We start from the raw sequence: 19,760 nt of genomic DNA, 5'->3' as shown, positions 1-19,760 counted from the left end.
GTTTTGTCAAAGTAATTCATTCTGTAGACAGGTTAATGCATCAATTATCTAAATACATTTCCAGGATTTAATACGTTTTTAAGATTAAGATGTAAATTTTACAAGGTATTTTAGCAGTGATGGTAATTGTTATTAATATTGTATTATTTGTTTATTATAATCTGAGCCAGATCGAACTGACCTTTTTCTCTTTCAGTGAAATGTGCTGTTTGTATGATAGTCCTTCTGTCCGTCCCCTTCAGCATCCACTCGGGGCAAACCACCCTCTTCGCAACCATTCAGGTTCCCAAAGGTGATCCGAGCATTCAGGATGTGGTAGATAGGAATTTCTGTGGTGATATGTTGTTATTGTTGCATTAGCCTGACAGTTTAAAGAAATAATACACCCAACAATGAAACATTACTGGAAAATGACTCCAAGATCTAGATGGGTTTGTTTCTTCATCAGAACAGATTTGGAGAAATATATTATTTGCTCACCAATGGATCCTATGCAGTGAATGGGTGCCGTCAGAATGAGAGATAAAAACATCACAATAATAAGTAATCCACACAACATTAGTCCATCAACTAATGTATTTTAAAGTGAAAAGCTGGGGGTTTATACAAAGCAAATCCATTATTAAGGCATTTTAACATCACTCATGGGCTAAATACCAGTCCATTAACGTTTCCTCCAGTTAAAAAGTCCATCTCACATCCTTTCACTTCAAAATCTTCGCTTAGAACTCTATTTGCTTGTAAATGGTGCTTGATCCGTGCATATTTCTCTCCCGATTCAGACAAGACAACTTTTCACTGGAGAAAGCAATAATATGCATAGAGGACTCATATTTTAGCTGAAAGGAATGGTTTGAAATAAATAAAAAATAAAAATAATTCTTACAAATATGCAGTGTTTCACTTCATTAAGACGTTAATTGATGGACTGGAGTCGTGTGGATTATTGTGATATTTTTATCAGCCGTTTGAACTCTCATTCTGACGGCACCCATTTACTGCAGAGCAGTTGGTGCGCAAGACGTACTGCTAAATTTCTCCAGATCTGTCAAGATGAAGAAACAAATTCTACATCTTGGATGTCCTGAGGGTGAATGCAGTTTCATTTTTGGGTGAACTGTTCATTTAAATGTGTTGTTCCCGCTTGTGATTGTGACTGTGTTAGTGATTGTACTTTAGAAACATATTTAAGTTAAATCTAGGCACATAGTATGTTCCTTCACTGTACTTTCTTTTCCGCTCTTTCTTACCTATCTTGACAGGAAAGCCAGGAGGCAGGCGTAAGTTGATGAAGTCCCTAAGCTTGGCGAACAGTGTGTTGGAGATGGCCATGAGGTCGATGATAGGAGCTACCTGCTCCGACAGAGATAAAGGGTGTGATTCACACAACCACATCTTGGCTTTGAACCTGGGGGAAAAACATACTGTACATATAAGACACCTGTGTGACCTCATACAGTCTTTTGTTTGACGTGACAGCTGGTGTCCAGAAATGAAGCAGCAAAATCTCATATGCCCATCAAGTGGAGCAGTGTTTTTTAAGTAGTATTTATTATATACTATTATAGTATTCATTCATATTTTGAATTAGCTCTCATTTTTATATTTTCAGTTTTCATTTAAATGTTAAATTACATTTGTTATTTATATTAGTAAATGTTATATTTAATATATTTTAATATGTAGATATATCTATATATCTATATAGCTTTATTCCTATTTTAATTTTAGTAATTACAGTACTTAAACTTATTTATTTAGCTGGTTGTCAAAGCAACATTTCTTATTTTGATTTAAGTTTGATTTTAAGTTTCTAATCAAATTTTTATGTTTTTTTTTTAATTACTGAAAGCATTTTTTAACAGTTTAGGTTAATAATACCAACAGTCAGAAATATTATAATCATGAGTTCTGCAAATATTAATGACCAAGCAAAGTCTTATTTAAGCAGTAAAAAAAGTACAGTTATTTCTTTTGAAACGAATGGGATCGAGAAAACACCACAAATGTGAATTCTTTTTACAATAAGCAACCACTCAGCACATGATAGAAACTGCATAGCAATGTGAAAGAACCATTTAATTTAGAATGTGTCTCAAAATGAAAATGAAAGCTGCGTTGGATTGATGCACTACCTTTGTGTTTTGGTGGTGAGGTGACAGGGCTGGCCGATGTCTCTCTGACTCATGTTGGGATTAAAGTACTCCTCAGCCGTCACGGCCAAAGGGTTCGTTGCAGGGCATGATATCTGAGTCACCATAGTGTGCTGTAAAACACACACACATACACATTTACACACACACACACTTAATTTTGAAGCTACAGAAGTGACATAATACTAGAAAAGAGTAACTTTAGATGTCTTGATGATAAATGAACAAATTCTTGACAGGCTCCGTTCACTCACTCCGTTGTTAGGCCCTACGTGCTGTTCAGCGATACCCAGGAAGGATTGGAGAGGAGTCTTGCCGCCTGAGATAAAAACACAGCAGGTCACATTACAGAAGACGTGCATAATCCCAAGTATCTGCATTACATCACAGTAACCGTAGACAAAACAAAGACGCTGTTTGTTTGGGAATAATTTGAGCGGGCATAGAAATAATGAATCATCATATTCACTATGACATTCCCACCAATACACACGCTCCTTGTGATAAAAACAAAAAAAACAAAAAAATAAATAAAAAGCATATGCACTTAATAAAAATAATAATAATTTTATCTTATGCTCAGCAAGAGTGCATTGTAAAATCAGTGATATTTTCAGATATTATTACATTTAAATGAACTGTTTTCTATTTTAATATACTTTACATTGTAATTTATTCCTGTGATGGAAAAGCTGAATTTTCATCTCCCATTACTCTAGTTTTCAGTGTCACATGATCCTTCAGAAATCATTCTGATATGCTGGTTTGCTGCTCGAGAAACATTTCCTGTTATAATCAGTGTTGAAAACTGTTGTGCTGTTACACTTTTTTTTCAGGATTCTTTAGTGAAAGCTGAAACTTTCTATAAGAGTATTGAAAGGAACAGCATTTATTTGAAATAAAAATCATTTGTAACATAATAAAGACGTCTTTGCTGTCACTTTTGATCAATGTGATGGATTCTTGTTGAATAAAAGTAGTAATTATTTTATTTTTATTTTTAAATCTTACCGACCCAAAACTTTTGCACAGTAGTGTATTGATTTAAGAAAATGATTATTTTCTATGTGTGATTGACATTTCTGAAAATATACTGTATCAAGTAATGAAATGTTTATTTGAAAACAAATAGGTCAGTCCTTTAGTCAAACATACCTTTGGGTTTTGTTTTGTGCTGCTCGGTGAGATGGTCAGTACGTGTTCGTGTGATAAGCTCAACATTAGAAGCACAGTAAACCTGAAGCAAAGACATATGAGAACATGTTCACAATTCTGTTTTCAGATTATGAAGAACTTAAAAAGCATAGTTCGAATTTTCAGAGCTTTTACTATGAAATGCTCATATTGCACCTAAACACACACTCTACGTGACTGTAGTGTAGACAGTTTAGCCAGTTGAAATGGGAGCAGTTTGTCATATTGCCTCTCATCAATCTCTTACAATATATAGTGGGTATAAACGAAAATTGTTTCACAGCAGTTCGTTCCATTCCATGCAGGTCAACAGATGAAAAAGTCAAAGTGCATAAATATTAATTAATGTCACAGAGTCATTGCTCGGTAACCTTCCAGGAGTGTCCAGTCAAGTACCTTAATTAATATTTATGAGCCAAGCCTTCACCCATAGTCGCATTTGTCAACTTGCCAGCTAATTAACACACACCTTAACAGCCTTCCTATTAGCCAAGGATAACTGTCAAGATAAAAGACACTGAACTTGAAAAAGGTTTATCAGCTAAGGTGTTTAATTTCCTTGGTCTTGCATCAGTACATTTTGTGTTTCTGCATAGTGATTCTTAATTTAATGTTTCCATGCCTGTTCGTACATATACAAGTCATATGTATTTGTCTAGCACTTTTCACATTACACATTGTAAAAGCAGCTTTACAGAAAATATAGTTTACATTTTGCAGTAATAAAAACAATCAATTATTTGAGATTTCTATGTATTAGAGTTCTTTTACAACAAAAAAAAACTTCAGTCGATATTTGCTACATATCACTTTATGTGAGTATACTGCGTGTATATGGACAAAGTTGGATATAATATATATCCAGCTTTATATTTAGAATTGTGCAATAATAATGTTTTGCGCCGATATAAACAATCATACAGCTGAGATTTTATATATATGATATATTGCCTTACGTGAGTGTATTGTATCTATGCAGGTAAAGTAGGATGTACTACATATACAAATTTTAAAGGGTTCATATTATGCAATTTCAAACTGTTCATGAATAGATAAGATCCCTAAAATTGCAAAGACTAAAGTCTCAAACCCAAAAAGATATTCTATTTATAAGTTAAGACTCGTCCACGCCCTCCTATAACGCCTTGTTTAAACCCGCCCCCACATGTGTGGGAAGATTTGCATAACACCGCCCAAATGTTCACGCAAAGAAAGAAGGCGTAACTTTTATTCTTACTGTAGTATTGTTGTTGCCGCCGCCATGTCGTGGAGACACTGTGTGTTTCGTTGTGAAAGCGGAAAGAGGACACAACTAGAAATCAGTGGTTAAGTTGTCACTGTTTCCAGCACTGTTCCAGAACAGGTCAGCCCAAATATTCAGATGTGTGCTGTGCATTTTACAGAGGAATGTTTCCTGATCCTGTGGGAGAAGACTACAATGCCGGCTGTTCTGACTCACACTCTGTAAGTATGTTTTCATATTTAAAGAATCTGCTGACGATTCAAACGCGAGTTTTGAGCAGTGTAGAGTAGCGCTTGTTGTTTGTCGTTTCTCCGAGCACAAATACAGACATGGTTTTATGTTTATATGGCGCGATGCAACGCAAAGTGCGAAAAGACATTAAAAGTATTTAGAATCCATAATTATGTCCCCACAGGATGCAACAAATACCTTGTTTGTAATGGGTTTTAATGATTTTGTCTCGTTGTGGTGGGTGTCACAAACTTTTGGTATTTGACCAATCACAATGCAATGAAACGCTGGCCAATCACTGTACACCTCGCTTTTCAGAACGATGAGCTTTGTAAAAATCAATGCGTTTCAGGAAGGTGGGGCATAGAGGAGAAACAATATTGTACAGTGTGTGGAAAATAGTTTTTAACCTTAAACCGCATAAACACATTTCTTTACACTAAATACACAAAACCCCATATGACTCCTTTAATATATCACTGGTGATAATATAAAAAAAAAATTTCATCCATATAATGACATCCAAAAGTCTGAAAATTTATGTGTTTGGTATTTTCCTTATTTAATATTAAATATCATTTTAAATTACATTATCATTACACCTTTAAGTGAAAAGTTTTGAACCAAAATGTTCAATATGTTTTCAGACATTTGTACCCACTCAATATTGTATTATGATATAAGCTGTACCTTTGATTCGTACCCATTCACCATCTCCGTTTTCTCACTACGCCAGCCAAGAATGCCCGTTTTATTCCTGCAGAGACATTCAGGAATGTTACCAGGTTGCCAACGTGCCTTGCAGACAGAGGTGAGTCCAATATCACACATTTTATGATGAAGCTAAGTCCAAAAGTGCTGGCTCACACTCTTGGCTTTTCAGTAAAGCCACAATTAAGAGTTACGATGCCCTTGTTTTTGAACATTTTAATTGCCAACAATGACTTGGCAATTGTTATTAAGTGCTCACCTCTCAAAGGAGATGTTCCTTGTATCTAGCTGCGTGGCCACCACGGGAGTGGATAGACGGGCCGCCACCTGTTCTTCGCTGGGTTGCAGCGCCCCCAGAAGGTTCGAAGCAGTTGTGCAAGGCCTGTTGGAGGGCGAGGTGGGAGAGGAAGAGAGGCACGGCAGCGTCTCACAAAACACCAGCTGTCTGTCATGATCCACTTCCATTACCATAGCGCTGGAGTCTGAATGACAGGTGGAGAGAGAGAGAGACTGAACGGATGGAAGCCAATTAGAGACTGTGGCGAAGTGAGACTGAGGTTGTTTCCATGCCAATGACGGCTTGTTTGAAAGAACACTGAGCGAGATGTGCCATCAAGAACAAAAGCGGAGATCAAACCCAAATCTGATTTAAAGGTAACAGGCGGAGAAAAATAAAGGTCGCTCGGTGCAGGAAAAAAGCCATCACACACACCTTGACCCTTGAATATGAAGCTGCGATTGCCTCTTTGCCAGGTCATTTGCTCAAAGCCCATGAGCGTTGTGTCCACCCTCAAACACTGACCGCTCTTCCATACCCGATATGTGTCACTCGGACAGATACGAGACACGAGCGGAACTGGAAATAGAGGGAGAGAGCAACAATAACAGGACATGAGTATGTGGAAAGAGGAAGTCACTGTCCAAACATGCCATTTACACATTGTTACAGTACTTATGACCTACCCCAACTCGTAAACTCCCATTTCATCTCCACGTAGAAGTCCTGCGCCTGAAAGGCAAGAGGGGAAGAGAAGGTTAGAGTGAATGTCAGCATATAGTGGGAGGATGAAAGCAAGAGACAGATCACTCTGCAGGGAAAGACATGAATAATAAAACTCCTAGAGAGATGAGGAGCGTGGAGAACCAGAGAGCTTGTCCATCCATCATAAACAAAAGGAAAAGAGCTACGGGCCGCCCTAGGGTTTAAGAAAACTGGCAAGGAAAGGGAAAAGAGAGGTCTTGTAAGCAAACAATGATGTAAACCCGGCGGTTTCCCATAAGCCTGTTTGTTTGTGTATCTGTATGCATGTATCTACTGGAATGTAGGGCTCAGGTGTGCGGGCAGCAGGTGGTTGTTAAACTGGTGGCTTGTTGTTTTGTCATTAACAGGTTCAGGGTTTATTAAGACACATCTGGGGCTGACCTGTCGGAGTCTCTCTAGCAGGCATGGGATCCCTGCCAGTCTCTTAGTGTTGCGCTGATGGTCGCGGTAACGCAGCACCAACCGCACCATCTCTGGGTTACGTGTGCTGATGGCCTCCTGCAACACTGAGACAGAAGGTAAAGTAGTGTTACCAAAGTTAGGAGATGTGTCATATATATTTACATTTAGAATACCTTTGTTGTCATCTAATGCTGACTTAAAGACAATATTTAAAAATACTAATAAATCAATAAATTAATAAACCTCCATTTGTCATACAGTGCACTATAATGTTGGGATGCCAAAATTTATAGACATAAAAAAATATACATTTAAACTATATGTTATTCGCAACTGTTTGGGAAATTTACTAGCAATTTCTAAATGTGCATGAAAATAGTTTCTACACCAATTTATTTTCAGAGTAGCAAGACTGATTTTAGTTTTTGGAAAATGTATTTGGAATTTATTTAGACAAAAGAACTGTTTTGTATGTTAATATATTTGAAAATCTAATTTATTTCTGTGATGGCAAAGCTGAATTTTCAGCAGGTATTATTCTAGTCTTCAGTGTCATGTGACCCTTCAGAAATGATTCTAATATGCTTATTTGCTGCTCAAGAAACAATTATTAAGAATGATTCTTAATTCTTATTATTATCAGTATTCAAAGCACTTGTGTTGCTAAATGTTTTTTTAGAAACTGTGAAACATTTCTTCAGGATTCTTGGTGACATTTACATCTCCTCATTGTCAATTTTATCAATTTAATGCACTTATAAAAAACAACAGCAACATACTGACCCCAATCTCTGGAACGGTAGTGTAAATAACTAGCTTATCATATGGTGCAGAATTACTGCATCCCCTTTCAAAATGCAAAGGCTTTTTCGCTGTATTACCTGTCCAGCCATTTCTGTTTTCTCTGCTGACATCGGCTCCATGCTGGACTAACAGACTGGCGCACTCTAAATGAGCCAGTGTCACGGCCAAGTGCAAAGGAGTCCGACCCCGTGGGTCCAACACTTCTAAATCAACCTTTAAGACAGAGAGAGATTTCTTTTATTGACCACTTCATGCAGTAAAATATTTCACAAACACAATTCTCTTTTTCCACCCTAAAACGGAGATCTGTCAGAGCTGTGGCCTAGTAGATGATGCATGTTCTCCAGAGATGCCAAACTTTTGTGGTCAAATGCAGGTTTGAAAAACTCCTGAATTGTGTCCCATTACACATTCCACCTTTACAACCTCAAACTATTTATTTCTGCAATTCTGTTAATCAGAGGTTTAAACATCACTGTGCCTCATCAAAGTTGTAATTTCAGTAATGCTGGATGCTGGATAGCATACACCACAACATGAATAAATTATGCAAATTACCACCTCACTTGTTTACTGTTTACTGCATTATTTTCATTGGTGCTGTCATGTTTGTTTCTTTTAAGGTATGTGTCAGGTCCTTATATTTTTTATTCAGATTTAACAGCATTTGGTTTTGCATGTGAAATATCAAAGTTTATGTCCATCAAAAAATCGAATTATTACTACAATTAGTGCAGTTTGTTTTGAAGTACATTTGACACATTTAAGACATTTTAATCTGGTTATTCTTATGCTGCAGCGGCCGGGGAGAAGTTGGGGGTTTGGTGCCTTGCTCAAGGGCACCTCGGTCATGGTATTGCCAGCCCGAGACTCAAACCCACAACCTTAGGATTAGCAGTCAAACTCTATAACCATTAGGCCACGACTTCCCTTACTACTGCAAACTGTAGTCAAATTAAGTCATATTTATTTATATATATAGCACTTTATACAATACAGATTGTTTCAAAGCAGCTTCACAGTTAAAAGCAAGAAAATATTTATTAAAGTTGCAAAGCTCTTCAGTTATTAAATGAATCCAATTGCAGCTGTAAAGCAGCTCTTAAAGGACAATTACAATTACTAATTATAAGTTCAATAACAGTGTGAATGTTCATTAGCTAATTCAGCTCTAAGATAATAGAGCATATTTCAGCTCAAGTCAGTTCAGTGTTGATTCAGTGCACTGTTCATCAGATTATGAAAATAGTTTAATTCAGCTATAAACAGCTCTACAGAAGGCAATAGCATTGTTATTCAGCTCAAGTCAGTGTTTAATTCAGTTTTGAACCCCATTTGCTTTCAAAATATCCTAGCTTGTGTTCCACTGAAAAAAGGAAAGTCGTGAAGATTTTGAAGAATCATGAAATTGAGAAAGTGATGACAACTACAATATGAGCATTTATTTATGATAATATTGCAGTATATCAGAATCTTGAGAAAGCCTCCAGAAAGACGGAACCTACTATGTGGAAAGAATCAATGGCAAAAGGAAGAGAAGGCAGAAGTGAAAGAGTGTGACAGAAAAGAGAAGTGACAGGCGATAATTAAGGCATCACACCTGAACATGACACATGACACCTGACAGCCACAGTGAGAAATATTTCCACACTCAAACTGAGATCTGCGCTAAACACACTGTGATTCCACACTTGTGAAAACCAGTGCCGTGCCATACTGTTCCTCCAGCTTCTCATCTGAGTGATCTCTCTCAGTCTTTCAGCCCCTTTCAAGCCTGTCAACGATATTACTTGACAGTCTTGAGAGTTTCAAAAGACTTTATGATTCTCCTTATGGTAGGATCATTTATAATAAGATCATCGCTCACTGTCAACACAATCATTCCATTCACCTCCACGCGCTACCATACATTTCAGTAAATATGTTTGTTTTTATAGATGCAGGATGACCCAGTAATCATTATTTGATGAGTTGGCTGGCTATGGTCATGTTGGCTGTATTTATAAGCAAAGACTCTGAAAGCAAGGTCATGACTGAATCGTGTATGTGCAGTAGAAATGGGAGTCAGGACAGCTTTATATAGAGACTTGTATGTGAGCCATGTTTGTTGATTTTAATGAAGCATTTGGATTAGCTGTGTGGTAACGGAAACACATTATTACCCAAGGGCTTAACTTGTGCTGCGAGAGCTGCTTTTTACTGTGCTGATTAACTGGGTGCACTTATTTACACTTCACTCAAGGTGCATTTGTGTGTTCTTGTTTTTTTTCTGAGCGTACAGTGCATTATTTATTCATAGTTAGTGCTAGTATGGCTAATACAGTTACTATAGTATGGCTACAAATATTTAAAATCCTATAAATTTGTAAAGACGGAGAGTCCTGAACCATATAATATGAAAGAGATTTGAGGGTGGGATCATTTGGCTTGGGCTAGTAAGAAAATACCCTAGCAACAGCCAAGCAATGTGCTAAATTCCAATCATTGTACCATGGCAACACTTTGGCATAATTTTACACAATGAGTTTCATCAGAATATTAAAAGCCGTGATTAATATGTAAATAATTTATACATCAGTGTTATTCCCGAATTATTTATATACTATAGTATTTATTAATATATTGAATTAGCGTTAATTTTTATATTAGCATTTTTTATTTAATTGTAGTTTTATTTAATCTGTGTGTGTAAATAATTATCAAATATTATTTTACTTTATTTCAATAGAAAATTTGAAAAGTCCATATTTCACTGGCCTCAAAAAAAAAAAAGAATTAGTTAAGACATTTATGATGTTACAAAGACTTCTACTAAATAAATGCTACTTTTGAACATTAGTGTGTGTGTGTGTGTGTGTGTGTGTGTATGTGTATATATATATATATATATATATATATATATATATACATATATATATATACACACACACACACATATACAAATGTCAACTTTACTCCAAAATTATAGTTTTGTATGTTTATTTTGTGCGTGCGTGTAATTAATATTAAATACATAGATATTAAAGCTATTGTCACAATCTGGTGCATGACAGAACGAACAAAAACGAAGATGAAGTTCAAAGTCTTTAATAATCCACAGAGAGGTAAGGACACTCAACACAATACCAAACAACCAAAGACTGAACAGAATACAACTTATAAGGGGAACTTAATAAGGTTAATTACTGACACACACCTGAACATAATGACAATCAAGGGAAGACAGAAATTAGGTCATACTGGAGCAGTATATATATATATATATATATATATATATATATATATATATATGTATGTATATAAATATAAAAAATAAATTCAGCTTTACTTCACTTAAGAAAAAGCTCAACAATATTTTTACCACCCATTTAAATGTATGATTGTAAATTGAAAAGTGAATTTAAAATATATATTTTTAAGTAGTAAACATATAACATTTAAAAATAAAATAAAAAGTATTATTTTTGACAAATATAAATACATATTTGGGCTTCTTTACAAACAGAATTTGACTTAACAGCTGTAAATCATCCAGGTATATCACTGGCTCAGCTGGATGATTGACAGTTCTGTTGGCTGACCTTAAAAAAAAAACTCCAGTCCTGGGCCAGCGGGCCGTCTTCATGTTGAGCCCTGATTGTGTATCATGCAGCTAAAGAAGTCACAATCATGTTATTGTTGTTACAGAAAACTCCGTAATGCTCCGTAATTAGCCGGCCCCTTTCACAACATCATGATGGCACTCACTCTCCAGCAAAAACTGAGGCTCGCGGCCCCTGAGGGCCTCTAGCTAGAAAAACACCAGCCTGGTCCCCGGAGTGAGATAAGTGCTACGAGAAAAAGGGTGTGGATGAGTGGTGGGGGTGGGGGTTGCTATGGTAACCCTGGATGAGAAGTACAAATAAGAGATGCAGGCCGAAGGAGGGAAAACTATAGTTTTAAATGATGGCTCTCGCATCGGTCCTCTGGGGATCTCCGATCAACCCTGACACCAGAGACGGCTCAGATGACTGACAGAGAGAGAAAGAGAGAAGGAGATAACTGTCAGGAGGTGTGCATGCTTGAGCCGGTGAGAGACTGTATGAGCGAGGGACTGAATGAGATTGAGAACTGGTTCTGAAAACTTCAGGGAGACAGATAGAAATGTGTAACTCGGTAAGACAGATTAGCAGCTGTGAGAGGAGGACAGAACCAAGGAGAGTTCGAGAAACATCAGCTGTTATAGGATGACATTCTGGTGACCTGAAATGCTGCTCTATACCTCTCTGAGACATGCTAGACAACACACACACACACCCACACACGCACACACACACACACAGACACAATAACAAACAGTCCTTTATCTCATCTGATCACACTGCCACGAACAAATACAGACAAACACACTGACTGTCATCTCCTGTCATGTGCATTACACAGATTTACCATATTTTATCTTTTATTTTCATTTATAAAATGTGTATTCCTTAATAAAAATAAAATAAATATATTCTGTTAATATTACATATAAAGTTTTTGTTGTAACAGTAAAGATATTAATAATGTTACAAAAGGTTGTAGTATTTATTAAAGGGCTCATATGATGGGATTTCAAGTTTTCCTGTATTTTTGGAGTGTTACGAATATGTTCGTGAATAAGAGGAAAAGTTGCAATGACTAAAGTATCGAACCCAAAGAAATATTCTTAATAAAAGTTAAAACTCGTCCATGCCTTCCTAAAATGCCTCGTTTAAACGCGCCCCCACAAGTCTATGTCACTGTGTGGGAAGATTTGTATAATACTGCAAAAAATGTTCACTCAAAGAAAAAAAAAAGCGTAACTTTGATTTTCGCTGTAGTATTGTTGACGTTGTGAAAGTGAAAATACTATGCTTGGCCTTCCAAAAGAGGACACAACTAGATATCAGTTGTATTTGCAACACTGTTCCTAAATACGGACATAATTAAAAGATTTGTAACATTTTATATAAATGTTAAACTTTTGAACTGTAGTGTGTGTCTGTGTCTATGTGTATGTGTATGTGTATGTGTATGTGTGTGTGTGTGTCTGTGTGTGTATATATATATATATATATATATATATATATATATATATATATATTAGTGCTGTCAAAATTAGCGCGTTAACGCATTCGATTAATTTGAAATATTTAACGCGTTAAAAAAAAATAACGCAATTAACGCGGTTGCAGTTTTTTTTATTTCCAGTTGTGGCCTATGTGTGTTCAACGTGCAAAGAAATATGGATAAGACCAAGGAAGGACTTTTAGACGGAAAGTTTCAGTATAAAACTCTGCCGGATTACTCTTCAGTCTGCCACAAGAAACATTACTCATCATTCAGTCTGCCACAAGAAACAGCAAAATTAAAATCATGAACTCAAATGTCATTGTTTAAAAAAAACAAAAACAATGACTGTAACAGTGCGTAAATCAGACCTTTCTGTAACGCTAACGTTAATAAGCTTAAACGAAAATAAAGAAATAATTGTGTAGCGGAGTATTTTTTGTACACAGTGCCGCGAACTGTCAATCACTCCTGTGCGCGTGCATCACTGTTCTCCTTGCAGCTGCAGCAACTTGCGCTCTCTCTCTTCATCAAGCTTTAAAACAAAAAGGGGACAAAAAGATCATATTGTCTTTGTGCATAGGCTATAGATTAATTAGATAAATGAATATCTAAATTTGTGCCTTGCCGTCTACGGTATTTTTTTAGAACTTAGAAAAAAGATGCTGCAGCCAATGAGCAGCCAGCGGGGGCTGCAGGACGACTTTAGTATAACTCACAACGAGTTTCACACACCTTCTCCGGCCACGTTGAGTTGTTGACACTTAACAGTGGGAAAAGCGACACATGCGCTATTCACTTGTATAACTTAAGGGTGAATGGGTAATGTAGTTTCTGCTCTGGGTGGGATGAATTAGGAAGCTTGCATTGTGAAGGGCGCTCTGAAAATCGGCAAAAAGATTAAAACCTCTATTAAAACAGATGTCCAAATGAGCGTACCGGTACGCTACAAGCACGTTCTGGGCGCATGGAGAGGTGGCGGTACGCTCAAGAGCTATATTTGGAAGTGGCGGTACTGAGTACCTGTGCGTACTGGCCCACTTAAAGCACTGGCAATGACTATACTTTGGAATTTTTTTGCAGTCCACTTAGAATTCAACATGGAAATCATTTTAGTTTTTTATTGGCATTGATTGTTTTGAAATTCAAATGCTACTTACATGCCTGTGTTTTTATTTCTGTAATAAATATGGCTTTCAAGCCAACAGTTAATTTGGAGGATATTGATGGTTTATTGCAGGTATGTTGTTTACATGAGAAAATCTGTGTTACAAGTTAAACAAAAATTCCAATAAACAATCATATTTTGAATTTAAATAGTTTCTTTGTCTTGAGTTTACATTAATTATTTACATTTTACATTTACATATCCAAAAAGTTTCAGTCTTTTATTCGCGATTAATTTTAAAAAATTGTGCGATTAATTAGTTAATTTTTTTTAATCGATTGACAGCACTAATATATATATATATATATGAACTTCAAAATAATAATTTTGTATATTTATGTATATAACATTGGGATTTTCACATAACTGTGGTATTTTGGTGGAAACTACGGTTACCCTGGTAAATCTTCGTAAGGTTTCTTGAACGGTGAGGGTCGGAATATGCAGAATAATAACAATAATAGAAATCCTACCTGAAACACCTACACGTTCTCCTGCTCTGACCGGAATTCGTCTAACCCACCTACACTGCATCTCACTGACAGCCCTGTAATAAGCAAGCACACTTCCTGCTGACATGCATGCACTACATCAGACACAAGTGACACAACTCAAATTCATGTTAATTACTAATCCCACCCCACCACATTGAAAGTAAAAATAATCTAGGGTCCATCCTCACATCTTCACATGGATGCTCTTCCACATAGCTCTCCGTCCCATCTCTTCTTCCTCTCTCTCAGTTGTGGGCCTGCTGGAGACTGCATTATTGATAGTCATCTCAGTCTGGTGCATCTGCTCTTGCACTCTTTCTGCCTTGGCTAATGTTTTCTGGCAGCTACTTAAACCAACATCAATCTTTCATTGAAAGCCCAAACTGTGCATGTGGGAGGCAGGCAGAAGAAAATCATATGTGTTAGTGTGGGGTGCATATCACAGCATGTGATAGATTCCACTGAATCCTTTGCAAAGGCTCTCTTGTGTGGCCGCATGCATAAAAATGCACATAGTGCATTCATGCATAGATAAAAACATGCACTCTTTATTTGAATGAACTATCCCTTTAAAAGGAGAATACCAAATCACTAGGTGTTATACTTCCTACAGTTTTCACACAGTATGGCTGGAGGTTACATTTGCATATCCAAATTAGAATAGAGGAATGTTTACTGGAAAAAAAAAAACATCCATGTAAATCATAAAGATAAGTAGTGCTTATGAAATAGAACCTTGTAGTATTCTCTAGTAAGCAAATGCAGCACAACTCGCACAATTGATAGATTTGTATGTGTGTGCATCTGTATGCTTGATTGTGTTGAACGTATCTTTTTATTGGAAATTCAGATCATTAACTCTAATCAAATTAGATGCAATTGCACCTTTCATTTCCATATTTTCAATTCAACAACCCAATTCGCTGGCCTTGTACGAGCTCTTTCTGTCTGCCAATGTCCTTGTCAGTCTGTTAAAAGCTTCCCATAAGTTAACTTAATCTCAACAGCCCCCGCCCAGCCACACAACACTCGTCCCTTGTGACAACGCTCTGTCGCAATTAGTGTTGGGTTACGGGTGGAGAGCAGGAGTGCCAAGTGTTGAAGAAGAATGGAGTATATCAAACGGGAAAACTGAAAAGATGTGTGGACAACAGCAAATGTGCTGATGGAGGGCTGCGAGAAAAGAAATTGCCACTGTGTTGTAGTGTATTTGCTGAGGCACTCTCGACTAAACACAAAAAAACTGATGTACATGCTACTAGACATTTTCTCTTATTCTTGGACTCAGTTCTGTAGATGCATCAGCAGGCAATGGCTCTTCTCTCTGGTTTTCTCCATTCAATCACCCACTCTATCTATTCTCTTCTCAATTTCCTGCTGCTCTCCTTCAAGCTGTCATCTGTCCAATTCCTCCCACGTGACTGTTTTATAGCACTGTCAAGGCAAACTGCAAATTGATCTTCTTTTCCCTTCGATAACTTCTTTACTCCTCCACCACCCGATCTATTTGCTATTCATGTCCCTCGCTCTCCTCTGTCCTAATAGCTTAAGTTTCCCCCCTCTGTTCTTTCAATGACACCTAACATCTATCCCATAATCCTGTGTGCTGCTGCAGCAACTTTTCCCCTTGTCAGGGTGACTACGCACCTCATTCACTGGAGAGGAACAATCACGACGGCATTGACCTCCCTTCGCGCCTCGTGCCATCCCTGGTGGGACCTGGTTTGACTCATCGAGCGACACCCTACCGTGCCAAACGTGGCTATATTATGCTGTCAGCAGCCTTTAAATCAACTAAACTGGAAGTGCTTTATATTGCAGTGATCATCAAGAGGGTTAGGGATCTGAATTATTACCATCAGCCTGAGCCATAAAAACCGGCACAGGACCAAGTTGGCTGGTATTGGAATGGGTTACAGAATGTTTGGGGTTTGGAAAGATGGATCATGAATGGTTGCTGAGACTGAGATGGAAGACTTCAATCAAATGAGTTAAAATTATTTATTTATAAAGCAGAGAGTTAAATCAGAATAATGAAAGTAGAGCATACAGGCCTTGATGTTTCCTGAAGTAGACCTTTGATTCGGCTCTGCAGTCTCAGTTAGTCTTCTTACACACACTTCTGCTTGTTACAAAAAAATGCATTCTGGTTTTCATGTTATGGCTCTTCCACTACAGATGCAAGTTCTTTAACTTTATAAAAGGATTAATTTGACTTATGTCAATGACAAATAATGTATTATTTATTGATTCTATTGTATAATAATAACTATTTTAAATTAAACTACAATAGAATTAAAGAGCAATGTTTTAATGCCTTTGTTTTTCCACCTCTAATATTTTTTTTTTTACCATTGTGTGGCTATTGGTTTGTCTATTTGTGTCATGCTAATTTAGACTTTTTCTACAAATCTGTAAAATAATATTGCATTAAAGTTGTGCTGTAACAGTGGCGACAGATCTTTTTCTTCCGTATGATGTACATTGGATTAAAGTAAAATGGATTATTGAAAAAAGAAAATATGAAGAACAGGACTTCTATCCATCGTTTGTTGATAAACAGAGGCAGATCTGAATGCCAGCTTGTTAGAAAGGGCGGTTTTAGGCTGACTTGAGAAGTGTGGCATACACAAGGATGACTGAGTTATGACATCTTGATTCAAAATGATTAAGTACCTTTACAAAAAAAAGCAATACAAAGGAGTTTATGAAAATACATCAGAAAAAATAAAACACGCATGAATCATTCACAATAAAATCAATAAATTGCATTTAGAAAATAGATTGAATTTCCATTGCGTGCCATACTTTCAAAGATGGCTGATCGTAAAGAACCACCCTCCTTCCCTGACAAAATCAACCTGTATGAGCTATTGAACTTCAGTGTATAATCAGTGATTCTGTCAAACAGTACATGCTGATGCTGCTCACTGTGCCATGGGGGGGAGAGAGCATCTCTCGCTGCCATCTGTGTCTTAATATTTCTTAATAAATCTCTCACAGATGCAATAAAATCAAATGGAGTTGTATTCATCTGATAGTACAGTATATGTTTGTATATACAATAAAATAAGATGTTGAAACTGGTTTATTAACAGAATATAAATTCCAGAATAGAATTCTATTCCATTAAAAAATAGAACAGGTGATAGAACAGGTTATTTAATTTATAGGCTGTACAACATGTTCCTTATAAATCAGTTGAACTTCTGCTTTGTGAATCTCAACAAACATAACTAAACCAGTCATGTTGTAATCTGTCTGTTTGCTTAGTGTGTCTATTTTGCAATTTATTTGCCTTCCCATACATTCAAATCAAGCATTCAATGTCTTTGGCCTATTTATAGTTCCGCACAGTAATCTCAGATTCGAATTAATTACAGACTACTTCCACACTGATTTGTGGAATAATGTACTGCATTAATAATTCTTTTGAAGACGGGTGATCAGAAAGACAAACACACCCTCTCCTGACACACCATCTATCCTCAGGAACTGTGAGTGGTGAACGTAGGCTGATCTGTAAGCATCGTTCCCACACAGCCTTTGTAATGCCACTTTATTCTGCAGCCTCTCTGTGTTTTACACCATCTCAGACCTAAATAAAACTGCATTTGAGATCAAATGTAAGAAGTGTAACATGAGCAGGCTTGGAGAACAGAGACTGTGTGTCGAAACCTAGTGAGCTGGATACCAAGACAGCATTTTTACGCGTTCGAACGTTATACGCCCAAAAATGCGGACTAGGTAGGCAACTCACTAGGTTTGAAGACACAGGGTGTGAGGGGTTTTTTGACACGCATTTCTGTGTGCAGTACACATATCAGCAAGTAAATAAGCACTTAACTGAAAAGATGTGTTATTAATAAACCAGCAAACGATGAAGAATCACTTTTCGCCCTTTTAACACAGATTACAAGCCGATATGAAGTACCCGAATCAGTTTTCTCAGTCAAACGCACTGCCGGCCGCTCCTCACAGCATCATCCGCCGCGAGACGGTCACGCGGAAACGAAAGCATCTTACCTGCTCGCGCGCTGAGAGCTCTTTCTCCAGCTGCCGGTGTTTGTTATGCCACACCAGATAATGTAGGTGGTAGCGACTCTTCTCCGGAGTTTTTCTGGCAGAAATCATCATCAGTGCATAGTTCGCCGCTGCTCTGTCCCGCGTTCCCTTTCCCTGTTTTTAAGCGATATCAGTTACTTTTATAAAGGGCGCGTGCTATATTATTATTGCTGAAACGACCGGTAAGGGCATTTCTGTCCCTTTTCATATCCAGCATCGCCGTTTGCATTCCGCGTGTCTATGCTGAAAGGCAATTTAAAGCTGTGTGCATGAATGTTCTCCGTTCTGTTCTCCACTCCTCCTGGTCTCTTCTCCCTCTCCTCTCAATCAGGCGCGCGCGCACTGCACGCACGCTCGCTCGCGGAGGCTGAGGCAGGGCTCTCGTTTTCCTGATAAAAGCGACTCACATCTATGAGCCATTGAACTTCAGTGTGTGATTCTGTCATCATACATGCTGATGATGCTCACTGCGCCATGAAAGAGGACATAGAGGGAGCATCTCATGCTGCCATCTGTGTCTTAATATTTCTTAATAAATATCTAATGGATTGGATTAAATGTAATTTATTAAGAGAACATATTCATAATTCTATGAAAAGGTTCTTTATATATTATTCTGCTGATTTGATAAATGAAAATGTATTGCTTTATCCATACCAACTATAGCCTAGTTTTGAACTTATAGGCTATTACAATATGTCCAAAACAGTTATTTCAAAACTTAAACCTCTGCTCTTTGAAACGAAATAAAACGTAACTGAAATAAAATTAAACAGTCATGTATTTCAACTGAACTCTGTCTCAATAAACTTTTATTCATTTGTTAGTAAGAAAACGTATTTTCTATTGTGCTGATATTATTAATATCCATTGTGAGAAGTCTTCATTTATCCATCTCATCCACCCAGCTAAACCAGGGAATTAGACTTAGCTAATATTATCCATATACCACAAATACAATATAATCAAGTAGAGATTTATTATAACTTCATTAATAATATTGCGGTCTCACAAAAAAAAAAAAACATTAACTCAATATAAATGTGTCAGTAGTCAAAAATGTTGCCAGTAGAAAACCCAAAAATTCCAATTAAATGAAAAATAAATATGCATTTCTTTTTGTTTACATTTCCATTTTATCCTCAATTGCTTGTTAGTAAAATATAAGATTTTATACTTAATT

The 19,760-nt window shown here is 36.9% G+C and overlaps 1 protein-coding gene across 1 annotated transcript in view; it reads right to left on the bottom strand.

Annotated features, from left to right (window-relative positions):
* Positions 1 to 18,944, bottom strand: part of LOC113058534 (ankyrin repeat domain-containing protein 13B-like) — a 58,121-nt gene extending 39,177 nt beyond the window's left edge. Inside the window, exons 1-12 of the mRNA XM_026226510.1 lie at positions 18,539 to 18,944; positions 7,858 to 7,993; positions 6,956 to 7,080; positions 6,496 to 6,541; positions 6,245 to 6,388; positions 5,792 to 6,014; positions 5,512 to 5,578; positions 3,309 to 3,390; positions 2,408 to 2,472; positions 2,136 to 2,266; positions 1,251 to 1,408; positions 182 to 329 (exon numbers count right to left, since the gene is read on the bottom strand). Coding sequence (XP_026082295.1) covers positions 193 to 329; positions 1,251 to 1,408; positions 2,136 to 2,266; positions 2,408 to 2,472; positions 3,309 to 3,390; positions 5,512 to 5,578; positions 5,792 to 6,014; positions 6,245 to 6,388; positions 6,496 to 6,541; positions 6,956 to 7,080; positions 7,858 to 7,993; positions 18,539 to 18,649 — 1,425 coding nt within the window. The 5' untranslated portion in view covers positions 18,650 to 18,944 and the 3' untranslated portion in view covers positions 182 to 192. The remainder of the gene's footprint in view (positions 1 to 181; positions 330 to 1,250; positions 1,409 to 2,135; positions 2,267 to 2,407; positions 2,473 to 3,308; positions 3,391 to 5,511; positions 5,579 to 5,791; positions 6,015 to 6,244; positions 6,389 to 6,495; positions 6,542 to 6,955; positions 7,081 to 7,857; positions 7,994 to 18,538) is intronic.
* Positions 18,945 to 19,760: the final 816 nt, after the last annotated feature.

Source organism: Carassius auratus, chromosome 40, assembly GCF_003368295.1.
Source record: "Carassius auratus strain Wakin chromosome 40, ASM336829v1, whole genome shotgun sequence".
Classification (NCBI taxonomy): Eukaryota; Metazoa; Chordata; class Actinopteri; order Cypriniformes; family Cyprinidae; genus Carassius; species Carassius auratus.
Note: the sequence above shows the minus strand (reverse complement) of the source record. Positions and strands in the feature narration are given on the sequence as shown.